Source organism: Artemia franciscana, chromosome 16, assembly GCF_032884065.1.
Source record: "Artemia franciscana chromosome 16, ASM3288406v1, whole genome shotgun sequence".
Classification (NCBI taxonomy): Eukaryota; Metazoa; Arthropoda; class Branchiopoda; order Anostraca; family Artemiidae; genus Artemia; species Artemia franciscana.
In genome coordinates this window covers 8,946,299-8,964,178 of record NC_088878.1, presented here as the reverse complement: position 1 = coordinate 8,964,178, position 17,880 = coordinate 8,946,299, and the positions used below count along the sequence as shown (strand labels likewise).

The following is a 17,880-nucleotide window of genomic DNA, read 5'->3' as shown; positions in this document are numbered from 1 at the left end:
TTGATATTATAGATGGTATTTCATATTATTGATTCGATATCGATACTGTAGAAGTCGAAAATATTATCAATTTTCCTATTGGGGAGAAATAAAAACTAGAATTTAACCTTTATTTTTCCAAACGAAAAAAAAAATAATTTCTTTCTAAATAAGAAAAGAAAGGAACTTCAATAAGTGAACAAACTGGTTAGGATATTCCAATTAAACTTTGTGGCAAACAACTGCGAAGGTAACGCCCTTTCCTTCCTTTTTGAAGAAAATATTTATAATAGCGACATAACATAAATGCCTTTACAAAAACTAAAAAAAAATAAACTGACATATGCCAAAAAAAAAGATAAATGTCAAAAAAAAGAAAGAAAGACAGTTTCCTTTAATTGAGCTTCATTCTAATTGAAATTGACATCATAAAGTTCAATTAGACCTGGAGCAAGTATTCAATTGGGAAGAGTGAACAAGGAAATAAACTGCTAAGAGTAATACAAGACTATCTTCTTGTTTGAGGTACTTTTTAGCCTTTGAACGCTTTATGTAATTAATTGAAGTTTATTTAAGAGAGAGTTGGTGGCCTTTGTGAGCCTTTAGTGCCCTTCCAAACTAAAAACCATAAAGGAACAAAAAGCTGAGATAGCGGTCTAAAATGTACTTCAGTATTGGATATGTATTCGAGAATGTTAAAACTAGTGACAAAGGTAGGGATATCCTTCTAAAACTTTGATTAATATTTTTCCAAAACCTGGGAGTTTTGTAGACCCCTGATTCCCAACAGCTAGACTGACATGAGAGCAATATTTTCCTCGTTAAATCGGGAAAAAGAAGACAAAGGGGGAAAAGAAACGAAAAAAGAAATAGAAGAGATGCAAGAAATTAAGAGAGATAGAGAAAAATGATTTTGCATTGGCAGCCTTCAACAGTCGTATATATTTTAGTTTTTACGAAGGAGAAACTTAAGAATAGCAATACCATAACTATCTTGACATTTGACTTAGTCCAATAATTTTTTTTAGAGGTAATTCCACTTGTAAGTTTAACGTTTTCACAAATTAGAAATAATAATTAGATTCTCTTCTCTACAATTTTAATTAGGCCTATGATTTATCGACTCCAGAGTACTGAACTCCATACACCTCACCATTTTTTTTGGGTTAGAGAAATATCGCATTTTAAGTTGAGCTGCAATTACGAGAATTTTTGGAGGAATCTTGTTAATTTTACAAAAACAATCGAAAATCCTGATCCAGTGTTATTCATGAAAGATTTTATTTAAGTATATTCCCATCTAAAATTGGAAAACTTCTAAAAGCTGAATCCTTTAAAATGTATTCATCTACACTTCGACAAGCAAAATAGGATTTTTTTCGGGTGGGGGGGGGGGGGTGTGCAAAAAAACTTCAAAACACATGGAAATTTGTTTATATTCGTTTTTTTTTGCATTTTTACGATTCGGACAAACATTACGAAGGGGGGGATGGTACAACCCCCTCCCCCCAATGGATAAGGCCCTGATTTGAATTCAGGTTAAAATCAGACTATAACTACACACGTTTAGGCGTTCAATGTTAACATAAAAAAGAAGAAAATTAGCAAAACTTCTAATCGAAAATCAGCAACCTTACCGGGTTATAGCAAGCTTCTAGGAACCGCACAAAAGCAATAAATGTCATTCCAATTTGGAGCTATCATTCAGATGAACTCTTTACAAGCGTCTGTCATGTCATTTCAGCATACAAACCATGTGGGGGAGGGAAGGTTTCTCTTAACAGACTCCAAGGATAACCAACTGAAAATTTTGCGAATCCCGGGATCTGTGGGGAAAAGCACGTTCTCCCACTGGTTGCAAACGAAATTTTGAGCAAATTAAGCACCAGACCCGCCTCTCCAACTAAAAAGCAAATATTTAAGTTCTATCGACATTAATTCACTTCAATGACTTCCTGAAAAAAAAAACCTAGACAGAAAGCTCTTTTATCTCGGTAGAAGTACCTATCTATGATTCTTTTTGTTTTACTTTTCCCATCTGACATATGAGCCGTTCCTAGGATTGTTGGTGCCTGGGGCAAAATTAGTTAAAGCACCCTCTCATGACTCAAATATAAGCAAAAATAGCCGAATCAAAGTGAAAAATGGATCCAAGTGGGCAATTCCCAAGCCACGGTGCCCCGAACAACTGCCCTAGTTGCCCCCCTCCCCCCGGGGACGGCTCTGCGGACACACACAGTGGCTCCAAGCTGGAATGAGGTTAGTGCTATTGGTTAGGGTGTACCAGAGAATATAGCTAAAAAGGATACTGTCTTCAGGAGGTTTCTTCTCGGCTTCCATACCAGGAAGGGCGGCTGCTACTCGGCGGAAAAGCTACAAAGAAAGAACCAAATCAAGAAAATAACAAAAACACTTACAAACGGAAGAACATTGTTAAGAATATTAAAAACAAACATTTATTAAGATAATAATATATAAGATAATATTGAACACACAAGAAGCAGTGAACTGACAAATGAGAAAAAAAAAATCTGGAAAAAAGAAATGAGAAAAAACTGAGAAAATATGTCAAACATGATTTTACAGAAAACCAAGGATAAAATATTACAATGATACAATTGTCTGATCAATTTATATTATCAGCAAAAAAAACACACCATTTAGATGAGCCTACACCAACGTTGTTAAGAATCCGATTTGCTGGAAAGAGAACGCCCACACAAAGAATTATCAGGGTGAAACAGGCTCTTTCGTATATCTATTGATTTAACACGGTAGATTGATGCTCTTTTAGGCAGTTTGGAGCCCATGGTTCAATTTCCACTGCCGCAAAGTTGGATGACAAGCCAGATATATGTCTCTGTGAAAAACAGACCAGGAAACTGAAACTTCAGTTCGACATCCTAAGCGCAGTCAATGGCTCTGGAGGACCGTTATCCTTTTTTATCCTTAATATATATATATATATATATATATATATATATATATATATATATATATATATATATATATATATTGCCTCTTTAGTTAGTCGCTTGCTATTTTGTTTTTTGTTGTTTTTTTTTGCTTTCCTTCATTGCCGTGTCAACAGCCCTTGTCTGATGGTGAAACCAATAATTTGATCAAATCCTGGTATTTAGATCAAAACCCAGTGAATGACAAAGTAACTAAATGTAAAATCTTTATTTTTATACCTTTCTGAAATAATCTAGTAATACTGGTGATACAGCCATGTTTCTGATTGGTCGACAGCTTTTGGTGAACCATCATTGATCTTTTTAATTTCTTACGCTAATTAGCTTATGCTACAGAATTATAATTTGAAATCGCTGAAAAACCATGAAAAAAATTTAAATATGCCCTTTTCAACGATATGATATTTGGTTTTTTAATCCATTTCGTCGAGAAAATAATGAACTAATCAAAATTAATTAATTAATTTTAATTAATTAATTAATTAATTAATATCAAAATTAATTAAAATTAATCAATTACTACTACTATTACTATTAAAACAACTCACTGCACCACCAAGCCGCCTGGGGCCAACATAGCTACGCATGCTCCTGCTTAATCTCTCCCTATACTTTCTAATTTCCTTTAAAACCTTCCTTATGACCTTACCCACCCCATTCGGAGACGATATTCAGTAATAATAGCAGGAGAAGCTAAATAGTTGGAATTAATTACTAATAAAAATTAATTATAAGCGAATAACTATTAAGGTTAATTTAATAATTAATTATTTATATAAGAAGTTAAATCCAGTGACTCTGGATAAAACCTCAAAAAGGTTCAGTTAGATGAATACACAAATCTTGCTCTTCAAAGAGAACAAAGCACAAAAGCTAAATCCTTCTCAAAAACAGAATTTCTGAAATGAATACGGATTAAGATAATGTTGATGTAGATTTGAACAAAAGTACCCTACATCAAAAGACAGAACATAGATGTCGCACATAAGGTATTCTGGCGGTAAATCAGCTATTCTGGCAGCATTAGTAAAAGTAAATTGACTCCTGTCGATCAAAAGATGTTCGTAGTCGAAAATTAAGAGTGTATTTCAGCATTTGTCATACTGGGATAAAAATCTGGCACTCAATTACAGCTAAAATCCAGGAGTTCTGATCCAATCCCTGGGTATTAGACAGACTCATTAAGTCACTAATAAACTTATATCATTTCACTGGAATAAATACAACAATTCTTGCACATAAAATGTTTGTAGTTACATACTTTTGCAAAAAAAAGGCCCTCCCTGGCTTTAAAAGTCACATTAAGTCCAAAAGTAAAATGAAATGAGGAAAAGAAAAGAAAAAAAAGAAGACAAACTAACCTGCTTGACATTATATCCTGCTTTAGCAGATGTCTCGATGAACATTACATTGAGTTCACGGGCTCTTCTTTCTCCCTCTTCGGTGGACACTTGCCTCTTATCTGACAAATCCGTCTTGTTTCCAACAAGCATAATAATGACGTCATTTCCCCTTTCGGTCCTTACGTCATCAATCCAGCGAGATGTCTGGTGGAATGAATTCGCGTCTGTGAAAGTTAATGAATGACTTAAGAGTCCAATTTCAACAAGTCTACAGAGCAAACAGCACAGAAAACTTGGCAAGAAGATTCAATGTTGGTTCTGATTTCAATACAGGAAACATTTGGTCTTTAATCATGTGATTGAGCACAGAGAAATTTTTTAAGTTTAGTTAAAAATAGACTTAGTCAAACTGACTTGAGAGCTAAGAGCTCATATGGCACTTCTGACGAGGCGAGAAGAGCTAAGAGCCAAGAGCTCATATGGTATGAGCTCTAACAAAATTCTATGAATCAATAGATTGATTTAAAAGGAAAATAAGAGGCTTAATGCCGGTCAGGATTTAAAATAAGAGCTCTGAGTCACGATGTCCTTCTAAATATCAAAATTCATTAAGATCCGATTACCCACTCGTAAGTTATAAATACCTATTTTTTTGTAATTTTTCCTCTCCCTTTAGCCCCCCAGATGGTCGAATCTGGGAAAACGACTTTATCAAGTCAAATTGTGCAGCTCCCTGACACGCCTACCAATTTTCATCGTCCTAGCAGGTCCAGAAGCACCAAACTCGCCAAATAATTGAACCCCTCCCCCAACTCCCCCAAAGAGAGTGAATCCAGTACGATTCTGTCAATCACGTATCAAGGAAATTTGTTTATTCTATCCACCAAGCTTCATCCCGATTCCTCCACTCCAAGTGTTTTTCCAAGATTTCCCCCTCCAACTCCCCCCAATGTCAAAAGATCTGGTCGGGATTGAAATAAGACCTCAGAGACATGAATCCCTTCTAAAATTCAAATTTCATTAAGATCCGATCATCTATTCGTAAGATAAAAATACCCCAATTTTCACGTTTTCCAAAAATTCCGGTTTCCCCCTCCAACTCCCCCCAATGTCACAGGATCTGGTCGGAATTTAAATTTAGAACTTTAAAGCACAAGATCCTTCTAAATATCAAATTTCATTAAGATCTGGTCACCATTTCGTAAGTTACAAATACCTCAATTTTCAAAATTACCCCCCCCCCCAATTCCACCAAAGAGAGCAGATTCGGTAAGGTTATGTCAGTCACGTATCTTGGACAGGTTTCTATTCTTCCCATCCAGTTTCATTCTGATCTCACCGCTTTAAGTATTTTCTAAGATTTCCGGTTCCTCCAACTGCCCCCTCCCCCCAATTACGCTTGATCCGGTTGAGATTTAAAACAAGAGATCTGAGTTACGAGATCCTTCTAAATATGAAGTTTCATGAAGATCCGATCACTCCTTCGTAAGTTAAAAATACGTTATTTTTTCTTATTTTTCAGAATTAACCCCCCTCCCCCAATAGAGTGGATCCGTTCCAATTATGTAAATCACGTATGTAAGACTTCTGATTATTTTCCCCACCAAGTTTCGTCCCAATCCCTCCAATCTAAGTGTTTTCCATATTTTAGGTTCCCCCCTCCCAACTCCCCCCAATGTCACCAGATCCGGTCGGGTTTAAAATAAGAGCTCTGAGCTACGAATCCTTCTAAATATCAAATTTCATTGAGATCCGATCACTCATTCGTAAGTTAAAAATACCTCATTTTTTCTAATTTTTCAGAAATACCCCCCCCCCCCCAACTACCCCAAAGAGCGGATCCGTTCCGTTTATGTCAATCATGTATCTAGGACTTGTGTTTATTTTTCCCACCAAGTTTCATCCCGATCCCTCCACTCTAAGTGTTTTCCAAGTTTTAGGTTTCCGCCTCCCAACTCCCCCCCCCCCCAATGTCACCAGATCCGGTCAAGCTTTAAAATAAGAGCTCTAAGACACGATATCCTTCTAAACATCAAATTTCATTCAGATCCGATCACCCGTTCGTCATGTATCATGTATCTAGGACTTGTGTTTATTTTTCCCACCAAGTTTCATCCCAATCCCTCCAATCTAAGTGTTTTCCAAGTTTTAGGTTTCCCCCTCCCAACTCCCCCCAATGTCACCAGATCCGGTCGGGTTTAAAATAAGAGCTCTGAGCTACGAATCCTTCTAAATATCAAATTTCATTGAGATCCGATCACGCATTCGTAAGTTAAAAATACCTCATTTTTCATAATTTTTTTAAGAATTACCCCCCCCCCCCAATACCCCAAAGAGAGCGGATCCGTTCCGATTATGTCAATCATGTATCTGGGACTTGTGCTTTTTTTTCCCATCAAGTTTCATCCCGATCCCTCCACTCTAAGTGTTTTCCAAGTTTTAGGTTTCCGCCTCCCAACTCCCCCCCCCCCAATGTCACCAGATCCGGTCAAGCTTTAAAATAAGAGCTCTAAGACACGATATCCTTCTAAACATCAAATTTCATTAAGATCCGATCACCCGTTCGTCATGTATCATGTATCTAGGACTTGTGTTTATTTTTCCCACCAAGTTTCATCCCAATCCCTCCAATCTAAGTGTTTTCCAAGTTTTAGGTTTCCCCCTCCCAACTCCCCCCAATGTCACCAGATCCGGTCGGGTTTAAAATAAGAGCTCTGAGCTACGAATCCTTCTAAATATCAAATTTCATTGAGATCCGATCACGCATTCGTAAGTTAAAAATACCTCATTTTTCATAATTTTTTAAGAATTACCCCCCCCCCCAATACCCCAAAGAGAGCGGATCCGTTCCGATTATGTCAATCATGTATCTGGGACTTGTGCTTTTTTTTCCCATCAAGTTTCATCCCGATCCCTCCACTCTAAGTGTTTTCCAAGATTTCAGGTTTCCCCCCTCCAACACCACCCAATATCATCAGATCCGGTCGGGATTTAAAATAAGAGTTCTGAGACACAATATCATTCCAAACATCAAATTTCATTAAGATCCCATCACCCGCTCATAAGTTAAAAATACTTCATTTTTTCTATTTTTTACGAATTAACCGGCCCCCCCACTCCCCCCAGATGGTCAAATTGGGAAAACGACTATTTCTAATTTAAGCTGGTCATGTCCCTGATACGCCTGCCAAATTTCATCGTCCTAGCTTACTTGGAAGTGCCTAAAGTAGCAAAACCAGGACCGACAGACCAACAGAATTGGCGATTGCTATATGTCACTTGGTTAATACCAAGTGCCATAAAAAACAGTTTCATTGAAGATTCATTGTTGGTCCTGATTTTAATACAATGATCATCCGGTCTTGGATCACGTGACTGAGCATAGTAAAATTTTTTAACTTCAGTAAGAAACACAACAATGGGCAACTTATATAAATTACAACACTTGCCCCAGAGGCAGTGGGGGATTTTGTTATCCCCAGTGGCAGAGTTATTTGACTTTTCTACTATTTTGAACAAGACGGCTATTCCAAAATTTTGTTTGGCAGGACAGCTAAAACTGGTATGGAAAGGGGACTGCTGGCCCTCCGACCACTTTTAACATCCTCCTCAACATGCCCTGAAATTTTAAACTTAATGCTCTCAGCTGTTCTTGTGATATTGCAGATACAACTTTTTTTATAAACAGGATGTTCATAGTATCTTTAGAATCAGTTTAATATGTCACTCAGCATTCCCCAAAGATTCACCTTATATTAGGCTTTTCGAACATACTTAGAATATAAATCTCCCCTTTGCCTAATGATAAATCCCGCATTTAAAAAAGGGTAAATTTCATAATTTACAATCCCTGCCCTAGAACCTGTGACGGGCATTGCATCCCGGAGGCAAAGTTTCTAGAACTGATGACTGTTTTGAACATAATCGTCATTTCAAATTTTGATCAGTGACGAGGGAAGGGAACATCTAAAAAGGGCAAAAGAGACTGGTTGCCCTCTGAAAAGGGACTGGTCAACATTTATCTCCATTCATCTCAACATCAAAGTTTTTTATTATGTTTGGCATCCGTCTCCAAAGTTTTGGGTATGCAAGGGTATGTCATCGATGCAGGCAGAGTTGCTTGAGCTTTTTACTATTTTGAACCAGATGTCTAATTCAAAATTTCGATCAAATATTTTTGGAGGGAGGGCAACTAAAAAGGGCATAGGAGGCGGCTGGCAGCTTTTCAGCCGCTTTCCAATATCCTCCTCAACATGTTCTGAAAGTATTAATACTCTCAGCTGTTCTTAAAATATTGCAGATCCTCCTTTTTGATAAACTGGATGCACATAGTGTCTTTTGATTTACTACACAATATCCCTCAATTCTCCATTCTCCAAAATTCTCCAAAGGTTTACCTAGTTCTCCGAAGTTAAAGTTTTTGATATTCGCCCAAAATCGAATATTTCTCCTTTTCCTAATGATAAATCCTGCATTTAAACAATCAGCAAACTGCATAATTTACAGTCGTTGTCCCAGCGCCATGGGGGGCATGGCATCTCTAGAAGTGTAACTATTAGACCTTTTGACTAGTGTAAAAAAACATCAATTTCAAAATTTCAATCAGTTCTGGGCAGAGAGGGTACCTAGAAGGCAAGTAGGGGAGGAGGTGGTTGCCCTCCTATGTCTCTTCAACATCTGGTCAAAATACCTTAAAAGTTTCAAATCCTACCCTCAGTCGTTTTTTCGATATTGCTGATATTACCTTTTTTCAGAACTAACAAGCACATAATGTGCTTGATTGTCTTCGCATTCCTCTCAACACTTCCTTACAGTTTCACCTTAATACCCTAACCATTGTTGGAGACCCTGGATCAAAGATACCCTCTTTTCCAATAAAAATCTTTATATGGTAACAATGGGCAACTTGCATAACTTATAGCTCTTGGCCCAGAGCCTCGGGGTGAGGTTTCAACCCCGGAGGCATAGCCATTTGATCTTTGAACTATTTTGAACAAAATGGCTATCTCAAAATTTTGATCTGATACATTTTGAGAAAATGACCGTGGAGGGAGGGGTGGCTGGTTGCCCTCCAATAACTTTTCACTCGCAATAAGGTCACTAAAACTTTCGATTTCCAATCAAATAAGCCTCCTCCAAAGTTTATACGACCCCCACTTTCAAAGCAACCTTATATTTTATCAATAAGGAACTTGTCTATCTTACAGCCCTTGCCCCGGGAACAGGAGGGGGGGATACAACTCCGGAAACACAGTTATTTGACCTTTGCGATATTTTGGACAAGATGGCTATCCCGAAACTTTGATCATATATTTGGAGAAAAACAGCGCAGGGAGGGGACTGTTTAACCTTTGATCACTGTTCACTTTTGATTTTCAATTGAATGAGTCTCTTCCTATGTTTATACGACAACCCCTTCCATAAAAACCCTTATAGGTTACCAATGGAGAGCTTGCATATTTTCGAGCCCTTGCCCAGCGGGCTTGGGAGGAGTGGATGTCAAAATTTGGAAGCATAGCTATCTGACCTTTCTATTGTTTTGAACAAAACGGCAAACTCGAAGTTTTGATGGGATAAATTTGGGGAAAAGGGCGTGGAAGAAGAGGGATTGTGTCCTTCAATCACTTTGAACTCTTAAAAAAGGAACTTGAAATTTTGCTTTCGAATTGACTGAGCTCCCTCCAAAGTTTATATGACCACCCCTTCCATATAAACCTTATATATTAACAATAGACAACTTACATAACGTCAAGCTCTTGCTCTGGAGACTTCGGGGGGTTTTGTCGGCCCTGGAGGCTTATTTATTTTCTCTTTAGACTATTTTGAACAAAATGGCTGTCTTAAAATTTCGATTGAATCTATTTGGGAAAAACATGGTGTGATGGGAGGGGTTTGGTTGATCTCAGAGTACTTTAGACCCTTCAAAGGAAACTAGAATTTTCAGTTTTAAATCGATTGAGTTCCCTCCAAAGTTTATACGACCACTTTTTCTGTATGAAGTACCCTTGATAAAAAAAAGAAGAAAAACATTGAAGGCTTATGGCCTTTTACTATAAGCAACACTATTTACCTGATGTTGACATATTTTCGTTTCAACTGTAAATGGAAAAGCAGAATAATCTAAAGATTAACACCAGTTAGAAATAAGTTAACTTGAAATAGTTAACACCATAAGAAATAAGGGCTTATTAGTTTATTTTTTAAACAAAGTAGAAAGAAAACAAGAGCTAAGAGCTCATATGGCATTTGTGACAAGGCCGGAGGAGCCAAGAGCTCATACGGTATGAGCTCTAGCAAAATTCTAAGAATCAATAGATTGATTTAAAAGGAAAATCAGAGGCTTTATGCCGGTCAGGATATAAAATAAGAGCTCTGAGTCACGAAGCTCTTCTAAATATCAAAATTCATTAAGATCCGATCGCCCACTCGTAAGTTATTAAATATTTTTTTTTTCTTTTTAACTGAAAGTAAGGTGAGACATTAAAACTTAAAACGAACAGAAATTACATCGTATATGAAAGGGGCTGCTTCCTCATCAACGTCCCGGTCTTTACGCTAAAGTTTGGCTCTTTCTCTCAACTCTACTTTTTAAAACAGTAAAAAACTTTAGCGTATGATTCTATGACTTTTAGGGGGTGTTTCCCCCTATTTTCTAAAATAAGGCAAATTTTCTCAGACTCGTAACCTTTGATGGGTAAGACTAAACTTGATGAAACTAATATATTTAAAATCAGCATTAAAATGCGATTCTTTTGATGTAGCTATTGGTATCAAATTTCCATTTTTTGGAGTTTTGGTTAATATTGAGCCGGGTCGCTCCTTACTACAGTTTGTTACCACGAACTGTTTGATAAATACCAGATTTTTTCAAATTTTTTTTATCCCTTCAGCCCTCCAGATGGTCGAATCAGGGAAAACGACTTTATCAAGTCAATTTGTGCAGTTCCTTGACATGTCTATCAATTTTTATCGTCCTATCACGTCCAGAAGCACCAAAACTCGCCAAAGCACTGAACCCCACCCCTAACTCCCCCAAAGAGAGCGAATCCAGTACGGTTACTTCAGTCACGTATCTACGACATTTGCTTATTCTACCCACCAAGCTTCATCCCGATTCCTCAACTCTAAGCGTTTTCCAAGATTTCCGATTTCCCTTCCAAATCCCCCCCCAATGTCAACAGATCTGGTCGGGATTTGAAATAAGAGCTCTGAGACATGAGTTCCTTCTAAATATCAAATTTCATTAAGATCCTGTCACCCGTTCTTAAGTTAAAAATACCTCAATTTTTCTCATTTTTCCGAATTAACAGGCCCCAGCTCCTCCAAAGAGAACGGATCCGTTCCAATTATGTCAATCACGTATCTAGAGCTTGTGCTTATTCTTCCCATCAAGTTTCATCCCGATCTCTCCACTCTAAGCGTTTTCCAAGATTTCTGTTTCCCCTCTCCAACCCCTCATGTTCCCGGATCCACTTCGAGTCGAAAATTGAGCATCTGAGACATAAGATCCTTCTATATATCAAGTTTCATTAGAATCCCGTCACCTATTCGTAAGATAAAGATTCCCCAATTTTCAAGTTTTCCAAGAATTCCGGTTTCCCCATCCAAATCCCCCCCCCAATGTCAGGGGATCTAGTCGGAATTTAAAATAATAGCTCTAAAGCAAACGGTCCTTCTAAATATCAAATTTCATTAAAATCTGATCACCCGTTCGTAAGTTACAAATACCTCATTTTTTTCTAATTTTTCCGTATTATTCCCCCCCCCCAACTCCATCAAAGAGAGCGGATCCTGTCTGGTTATGTCAGTTCCGTATCTTGAACTTGTTTTTATTCTTCCCACCCAGTTTCATCCTCATCTCTTCGCTTTAAGTATTTTCTAAGATTTTCGCCCCTCCCCAACTGCCCCCCGCAATGACACTGGATCCGGTTGGGATTTAAAATAAGAGATCTGAGTTACGAGGTCCTTGAAAATATGAAGTTTCACGAAGGTCCGATCACTCCTTCGTAAGATAAAAATATGTAATTTTTTCTAATTTCTCAGACCTACCCCCCCCCCCCCCAAAAAATAGAGCGGATCCGTTCCGATTATGTCAATCATGTATCTAGGAATTCTGCTTATTTTTTCCACCAATTTTCATCCCGATCCCTCCGCTCTAAGCGTTTTCCAAGATTTTGGGACCCCCCCCCCCCCAAACTACCCCCAATGTCACCAAATCTGGTCAGGAATTTAAAATGAGAGCTTTGAGACACGATATCCTTCTAAATATCACATTTCATTGAGGTCCGATCACCCGTTCGTAAGTTAAAAATACCTCATTTTTTCTAGTTTTTCAGAATAAACCCCCCCCCCCCCCAGCTATCACAAAGAGAGCGGCCGTTCCGGTTATGTCAATCACGTATCTAGGACTTGTGCTTATTTTTCCCACCAAGTTTCATCCCGATCCCTCCACTCTAAGCGTTTTCCAAGATTTTGGGTTTTCCCCCTCCAACTCCCCCCAATGTCACCAGATCTGGTCAGGATTTAATATAAAAACACAATATCCTTCGCAACTTCAAATTTCATTAAGATCCCATTATCTGTTCGTAAATTAAAAATACTTTTTTCCCGAATTAACCGGCCCCCCACTCCCAACCCCAGATGGTCAAATTGGAAAAACAACTATTTCTAATTTAATCTGGTCCGGTCCCTGAACAGACCGACAGACCAACAGAATTTACGATAGCTATGTGTCCCTTGGTTAATACCAAGTGCCATAAAAATTGTAAAGCTCACATAAAAACCATATATGGGAGATACTTGATGCTACTTGTTTGTGAGGGTTGAGGGACTGAGCTATTAATGATTTTGCCCAAGCAAAGGGAGCGCTATCATAAACCCCAAGAAGTGGGATCTTTTGCCTAGCATATATTCATGTATACATAGGAATAAAAGAATATTATAGAATATAATAAAATGGATTTTTTTAGGCAACACCTATGAGGCATTCTTGCAAATAATGAAAGGAAGAATTCTAAGAATTGCTTAGAATTCTAAGCAAGGAAGAGATAGGACTTACACTACCAAGAAAATAAAATTCAGTACTGGATGCAGATATGCAATCATGATAATAATAAAGTAACTTACTTGTAATGTCATAAACTACTACAGCAACCGTGGAATCTCTAATATAGGACGGAATTAAAGATCGAAACCTTTCTTGACCAGCAGTATCCCAAAGCTGTAGTCTCACAGTTCGGTCCTCCAAATACATCGTTTTTGAAAGGAAATCTATGCCAATTGTAGCCTGGTAGGTATTATCAAAACTGTCATACATGAAACGCGTAATTAATGACGTTTTACCAACTGAAAAATAAACATTATTTTTGGATGTAATACACCATTGAAAATAATACAAGTTTTAATAGGTTTTAAGACGTTTTAATAGGTTTCAAGGTTCAAGGAAAGATAATAGATGGTTAGATAGATCAGTTAGAGGTATGATGTAATTTCGATTAAGCATATATAAGATAATGGTTTAATCAAATGAAAATCTATACCTACTATTGCCTTGAGATACCTTCAAAAAGTCACATATAAAATGGGTAATTAGCAATGTTTGGCTGACTGAATTTTTGATTTATTCATGCTTCTCAAGTAGACTCCTCGGTTTCTTTGTATCATATATTAATAGTAGACAAACATATGCAGCGCTTAGTGACAGGGATATCTTAAAGCTTATTGAAGTATAGGAAGTATATATAAAGATTTTTTTCAGCCAATAGTTTTTAGGTTAAACACAAATTATAAAAAGAAAAGGAAACAACAGATGAATTCTACAAATATATTTCAAACACATGAGATTCAGAAAAATATTGACATTTTGACATGTTACAGATTCAACTCCCCACCCTCTAAACAACGCCTGGTTTTGGCCACTTTATTCTTGTACTCAAACATAAAAAACCAAACACTTTCACAATCTTTTGTATTTTTCAAGTGAATGCAGAGAACAGCTCTCATTTTTACAATGCAAGCCACAAAAAAGCTTCTTAAAAACAACTACAGGTCAAAACATGTCAAACATGAGGAATTGTGGAGCAACCATAGCACTCTGAGATACATACCAGGCAGTAGAAAGTGACAAGCCCCCCAATAGCTGCATCCAAAGTTTGCACCCAAAGTTTCAAAGTTGCACCCAAAGTTTCAAACACATAGCAGTAGAAAGTGACAAACCCCCCAATAGCTGCACCCAAAGTTTCAAAGTTTCAAACACATAGCAGTCGAAAGTGACAAACCCCCCAATAGCTGCATCCAAAGTTTCTTTCCACTAGCTTGAATAATGGAAAAACATGTAAAACACTATTTTAGCTCAGTCAAGTTTTCCAGACATTGGGAGTAGAGCTTTTTGAATTAATTGCAGGGGAGATTCTTCTTCCTGTCTGTGCACAGGTAGGACGATGTAGGGACTCCAATAGGCAGCTCATTACTGCCTATACCAGTAGTTGTTACTGAGATAGATGAAGCAAGTTTTTTGCATATACAGTCTAAATGACAGCTTTACTTAAAAAAAAAACATAATTTGCAATCAAGAAAAATACAGAAAAAGCAGAAGAAAAGGTCAACATTACATGAATATGGAAATTATTTCCTATGGATTGGACCAGATTTTTTCTAAGGATAGCAGTTCCACAACTCTAAACATACAGTTCTATTCCTTAGGGAGTGTTGATGCACACAACAAAAACTCAAGGGTAGGGAATCATTGTATGTGTTCAGGAGTAAAGTTGGAGGCACTCAAAACCCCCTAAAAGTGAGCTTTTGGCCTAATTTCTTAAAACTCTTAGATGGGGATCCTTCAGAACAATCTCCCATGTAGCTTGTTTGGGGTTAGAGGTTGGAAATTTCAGATAATCAAACAAGTAAATGGGTGGCAGTATGAAAGCCTAAAATAGAAATTTATTATATGGATTTTAAATTTGTATTCAAACAACTATTTTCTGGACAATCTTTTTTTATATCCCATAATTAAGAATGCCTTCTAGGTGCTCTTGACAATTTAATATCAGAACAATATTTTTACTGAAAAGTAGAGAGTAACTAAAACAAACAAGAAATTACTATAGAATCTGGAGAGGTTTTTCCACTGAGGAGGCTGTTCCATTTTCTATTTATATGCATTAATGATAAACTAGAAAACTTTTCAGATCTCTTAGAAGCATCTTCTACCTATCATCAACATTGCAACAGACGTCTGAAAACTGGTCATTTAATGAAATAAAGACATGCTTTTCCCCCCTCTTATCCTGGAGATTATGTTCTTCTCTGGGAGACGTTCAGTGTTCACAAATTTAATTTGGAGTTTCTCAGGGACCTCTCCTAGAAACTCTCTTATTGACTATTGATATTATTATTGATCTTATTGTCTAATGACTTATATCTAGTACTGGTTTACTATTAGCAAAAGTTTTAGAATGTTTGGTAGGACCTGCAACTAGAGTTGGTCTCATTTAGTACTTGCACACAATACTATTCTCATTATCAAAGCAAGAATAGAGAATGGGTTGTTATTTATAGCATTCAAAACAGTTTAGTAATTGATATTCACAAGAGGTTAAACCATTTAAATTTAAATCATAGCTAATCTACCAAAGTAAGGTTTCTAGTCAAACAGTTCATGGTAATAAACTGTAGTAAGGAGCAACCCGGCTCAATAGTAAACGAAACTCTAAAAAACGGAACTTTGATGCTAAAAGCTACATCAAAAGAATCGGATTTTCATGCTGATTCTAAATATATAAGTTTCATCAAACTTAGTTTTTGTCATCAAAAGTTACGAGCCTGAGAAAATTTGCCTTATTTTGGAAAATAGGTGGAAACACTCCCTAAATCACGGGTGCGTGTTTGTTTGTTTTTTTTCCCAAGAGTCATTGTATCAATCAAGTGGTCCTAGAATGTCGCAAGAGGGCTCATTCTAACGGAAATGAAAAGTTCTAGTACCCTTTTTAAGTGACCAAAAAAATTGGAGGGCACCTAGGCCCCCTCCCACGCTCATTTTTTCCCAAAGTCAATGGATCAAAATTTTGAGATAGCAGTTTTGTTCCGCATAGTTGAAGAACATAATAACTATGACTTTAGAAATGACTTACTCACCCACAATCCCTGGGGGAGGGGCTGCAAGTTACAAACTTTGACCAGTGTTTACATACAGTGATGGTTATTGGGAAGTGTACAGACGTTTTCAGAAGGATTTTTTGGTTTGGGGGTGGGGTTGAGGGGAGGGCGCTACGTGGGAGGATCTTTCCTTGGAGAAATATGTCATGGGGGAAGAAAAATTCAATGAAAAGGGCACAGGATTTTCTAGCATTACTATAAAAAAAACAATGAAAAAATAAACATGAAAACGTTTTTTCAATTGAAAGTAAGGAGTAGCATTGAAACTTAAAACGAACAGAGATTATTACACATATGAGGGGTTCTAAAAATACTTTAGCATAAAGAGCGAGGTATTTAGGAGGAGATAAATACCTCACTCTTTATGCTGAAGTATTTTTTAGTAATTTCAACTATTTATTCTACAGCCTCTCTGATTCAGAGGTCATTCTTAAAGAATTGGGACAAAACTTACGATTTAATGTAAAGAGCAATGTATTAACGAGGGTACAACCCCCCTTGTATACATAATACAAATATAAGAATATAAAAGTTTGTTATGTAAGTTAATTCTTAAGTTATGTATATTTTTTACTAATAAAAACATTCATTAAAAATTAAAAGTTCTAGTTGCCTTTTTAAGTAGCCAAAAAATTGGAGGGCAACTAGGCCTCCTTCCCCACCCCTTATTTCTCAAAATTGTCTGATCAAAACTAAGAGAAAGCCATTTAGCCAAAAAAAGAATTAATATACAAATTTCATTTTAATAATTTATGTGCAGAGAGCCAAAATCAAACATGCATTAATTCAAAAACGTTCAGAAATTAAATAAAAAAAACTAGTTTTTTTTTAACTGAGAGTAAGGAGTGACATTAAAACTTAAAATGAACAGAAATTACTCAGTATATGAAATGGGTTGTACCCTCTGCAATCCCTTGCTCTTTATGCTAAAGTTTGACTCTATGCCACAATTCTACTTTTTAAAATAATTAAAAGCTTTAGCATAAAGAGCAAGGAATTGCAGAGGGGACAACCCATTTCATATATGGAGTAATTTCTTTTCGTTTTAAGTTTTAATGTCATTCCTCACTCTCAGTTAAAAAAAACTAGTTTTTTTTTAATTTAATGTACAGTAAAGAGTGAGTTTAAGCTTAAAGCAAGCAGAAATTACAACAAATGGTGAAATAGACCTTAAAACAAACAAAAACTACAATGAACACTGAAGTCAATATAAAACAAAAGGGTTACCATAAATGTGTGTGGTACATCACCCTTCAACAGTGTCAAAAGCTTCATGTGTTATTTACACTTTACTCAAAATAAAATATATTCTGAAATTTTCTTGTTTCCTTATAACAATATTTAAAATGTTCAGTATATAGTATACAACAAAAACAACAGTTTGGTATTGATTTTACCTCTGAACTATAAGGACATGAATAAATTTAAAT

General features: G+C 36.6%; 1 protein-coding gene across 2 annotated transcripts in view; it reads right to left on the bottom strand.

The window, feature by feature from the left end:
- The window catches only part of LOC136037017 (ras-related protein Rab6), a 33,731-nt gene that overhangs the window by 12,639 nt on the left and 3,212 nt on the right, over positions 1 to 17,880 (bottom strand). For both annotated transcript variants that reach the window (XM_065719434.1, XM_065719433.1), the window contains exons 2-4: positions 13,424 to 13,642; positions 4,316 to 4,521; positions 2,289 to 2,352 (exon numbers count right to left, since the gene is read on the bottom strand). In XM_065719434.1, coding sequence (XP_065575506.1) covers positions 2,289 to 2,352; positions 4,316 to 4,521; positions 13,424 to 13,642 — 489 coding nt within the window. The remainder of the gene's footprint in view (positions 1 to 2,288; positions 2,353 to 4,315; positions 4,522 to 13,423; positions 13,643 to 17,880) is intronic.